Source organism: Pteropus vampyrus, unplaced genomic scaffold (genome assembly GCF_000151845.1).
Source record: "Pteropus vampyrus isolate Shadow unplaced genomic scaffold, Pvam_2.0 Scaffold62, whole genome shotgun sequence".
Taxonomy (NCBI): Eukaryota; Metazoa; Chordata; class Mammalia; order Chiroptera; family Pteropodidae; genus Pteropus; species Pteropus vampyrus.
In genome coordinates this window covers 7,304,123-7,307,384 of record NW_011888843.1, presented here as the reverse complement: position 1 = coordinate 7,307,384, position 3,262 = coordinate 7,304,123, and the positions used below count along the sequence as shown (strand labels likewise).

The window sequence follows — 3,262 nt, the reverse complement described above, 5'->3', positions numbered from 1 at the left end:
AGATGGCCTATGATTGTTAGATCACTTTGGTAAAGCTCTTCCCTCTTTTAAATTTTAAATAACTTAATTTTAATTTCTTTCAAAGCTCTTCAATTATTTTTACTTACATATTGATTGATTGATTGATTGATTGATTGCAATGGGAGAAGTGGCTTACTGCAATTTACTATATCCAGAATCTCCTTCAACTCTTTAGATCTTGTTTTTCTCATTTTGATATGACCCCCCCAAAAATTATTCTTGATAAGCCTTGAGGCCTCTAGAAGTTTCACTGTGAGATGTTTTTTCTTATATAGTCTCCTTATACCAGCTTGCCACATAATGATATTTAACAAATGCATTAAATATGATGAGTATAAAAGATAATGCTTATTCTTAGATTTTAACATCAGTAATTATGTAACATAATTAACTGTAACTTATAATGGTCTATTTAGATTTCCTTGTTTGGAGAAGAAATGTAATACATGTATTCATGTATTTTTTCAGTCAAGTTTCAGATGACTTTATTTGATCAAATATGTCATAAAATGTCACAATCTGATTTATGTTTATCAGAATTATATTACTTTAGCCATTAAATATAATAGCTTCTTATTTTTTCTTATTCTTTTCTATATAAAGCTGTTTCTGAGCACAAGAAGCATGAAGCTCACAGTTCAGCATGTCAGTTTCCACCATCAACTGATGTAACTAGTGATGTTGGTGTTGATTTAACCAGTGTCTTCACAAATACAGGGACCCTTGGATGCTCAGAATTTCCTAACAGAGAATTACAACATTATCAGGTAATGTTTAGAATAACATTGTTTCTCTGGTTATGATGTAATGCACATGGAAATGCTCTTGATCTAATATTTTGGAAGAAAACATTCAGTCAATTAACATTAACATTGTTCTTTTGAAAATCTGCAGCATCTTTTGAAAATGTCAAGACACTGAGAGGAAATGCAAGAAAGAGAGAGTTATGGGGGTTTTCACTTAAGGAGTTAATGGTCATGATGGAAAGATAAAAACATACAGAATTTAAAAAACATATATAAGGGTTAAAGGAAATAAGTTTTGGGGTTCCTTTTTTAGGACAACTAAGTGGGTGATGACAGCAAATGCACTGGCAGTGAATGACATTGTAACCCTTGCCAGGTAGAAGATGAAGTCATGTGTTAAGACCCTGTGGTCCTTGTCCGTGGGTGATCTACCTCACTCTCCTTCCCTTCCTGCCACTGTGGGCCTTCTATTAGCCCTCCTGGTTGTGAACCTGTGTGTTTTCAACCTTGACTTAGAAACCATTTAGAACCACCTTAGTTTGGTACCTAGAAGCAGATTTCCTGGACTCATGACCTTTTCTTCTTCTTCTTCTTCTTTTTTTTTTTTTTTCACAGTAAGATCTAATCTCTGAGTCGTTCCCTCCCAGGTGAAAACTTGACTTTGATTGATGGCTGCTCTCAACACTCAGCCTGAGGCTTACTGTCTAAGATCGTCTTCCATATTTAGGGACATACTCTACATGCTCCAAAGACATCTGCTCTGTGTTTGTTTCCTTCAGTGATCTGTTTTCAGTCATAAGGAAAGGGATAATAATGAGATAATTACTGAAATCAAATATTTTTATTGAATACTTAGTAAGTATAGAGAAACATTACCCATATTATTTCCTTTTTTACTATTTACAGCAATCCTATGCAATAGGTAATGTTATCCACATGAGAGAATCGAGGGTGTGGAAGATAATGCAAATTTCCAAATGTCATCACCCATCTAGTGAAAGGTGGAGTAAAAATTTAAACCTAAATCTGTTAGACTTCATGCCTGTGCTCTTAATTACTACAATGTGCTGCCTATTATGGAGAATAGTTCTTATTTTAATTTCCTCAACACACTTAGAAGTAGATATAATTATCCCCCTTTTGATATAAGGCAAGTTGAGAATTAGACAAGCTAAGAAATTTTTTCAGAATATTAATGGTAAGGGATTTAAATTCAAGACTCTGATCTCAAGACTTACGTGTTTTACACTATCAATATTTCCTCTACACTTACAAATTACATCTACATGTAAACATACACCTTATGTATATAAATTACATATTTTATATGTAATTTGTTTATATATGGCATTTTAGAGTTTAAAAACTAATTTAACTGACATTAATCCTTATTCTAATCTTGTTACATAGAGTTTTATGGATGAAAGAATAGGATCAAAGAGGTGAACATCTTACTCAGTGGAAATAGCTGCTGGGAGAAGAAGCTGGAATTTAACAAATGTTTTCAGACTGAAATTCATGCTGTCAAATAGTAACCTGTGTGAAAAGTTAGCTAGAAAATTTCATAAGTCACGAATTAAGCTAGTTAAAATGAAGATTCCAAAGCAGCCAAATTTCTGGTAGTTGACAAGCCAGAAGGAGAGGATAATTTATTCAGATGATCTTTTGGGTCATTCAAATCACTGTGTGCAGCTGTCAGACAACATGTACAGATACTTTTATGACAGTGGGAGGAACAAAGAGTTTCTAAGAAGACTTCTTTTTTTTTTTTTAGTTTGAGATACAGATACATGAAAAGAAAGCATTAGAGGTCAGTGGAAATTTCTCCATTCCTGTATTAAAGATAGTACAAGGACTAAGTCTTTTCTAAATGAAAACTTATATTGAGTCAATATTTGTTATTAGATGCTATTAAGAGAGTGTTTTATGCTTATACTTTTTTACAGTGAAGTAATACATGTATGTGTTTGTGTTTATACATACATATATATATATATATATATATATATATATATATATGTATATATATAAAGGATTATCAATGGCAGTAATTTTTTTGAAACATTTGGTTTCATCTCATGTAACTTTATATAAATTCTTTCTAGGTGACTCACAATTTCTTTAGTGACTTGTTATTGTGGAAAGTCTTCCTGGCTTGTCTCTTAGCCTGTGTGATAACAACAGCAATTGAAGTACTTGTAGGGTGTCTGGTGTATAATGAGAAAAATAATAATGCATCCACGGTTACATAACTTCCCCAATACCAAGAGACAACTTCATCTACAACAGGCACTACTTCTGAAACTACGGTTTCCACTATCATAACCTATTCAACCACACCATCCACTGATAATACCATCACTAAAATCACTGGTATCACTGCAATAGAACCAACTGATTACCACTGAGGGTACAACCACAATTACCACCACAACAGCTTCAAAAAACCCACAACCACTTCAACAGAACCAGCTACCACAACAGCCAGCACAACC

The 3,262-nt window shown here is 33.1% G+C and overlaps 1 protein-coding gene across 1 annotated transcript in view; it reads left to right on the top strand.

The window, feature by feature from the left end:
* Window positions 1–3,019, top strand: part of LOC111740349 (dynactin-associated protein-like) — a 14,378-nt gene extending 11,359 nt beyond the window's left edge. The window contains 2 exon segments of the mRNA XM_023531173.1: window positions 625–788; window positions 2,873–3,019. Of these exon segments, the coding sequence (XP_023386941.1) occupies window positions 625–788; window positions 2,873–3,019 (311 nt within the window).
* The last annotated feature ends 243 nt before the right edge of the window (window positions 3,020–3,262 follow it).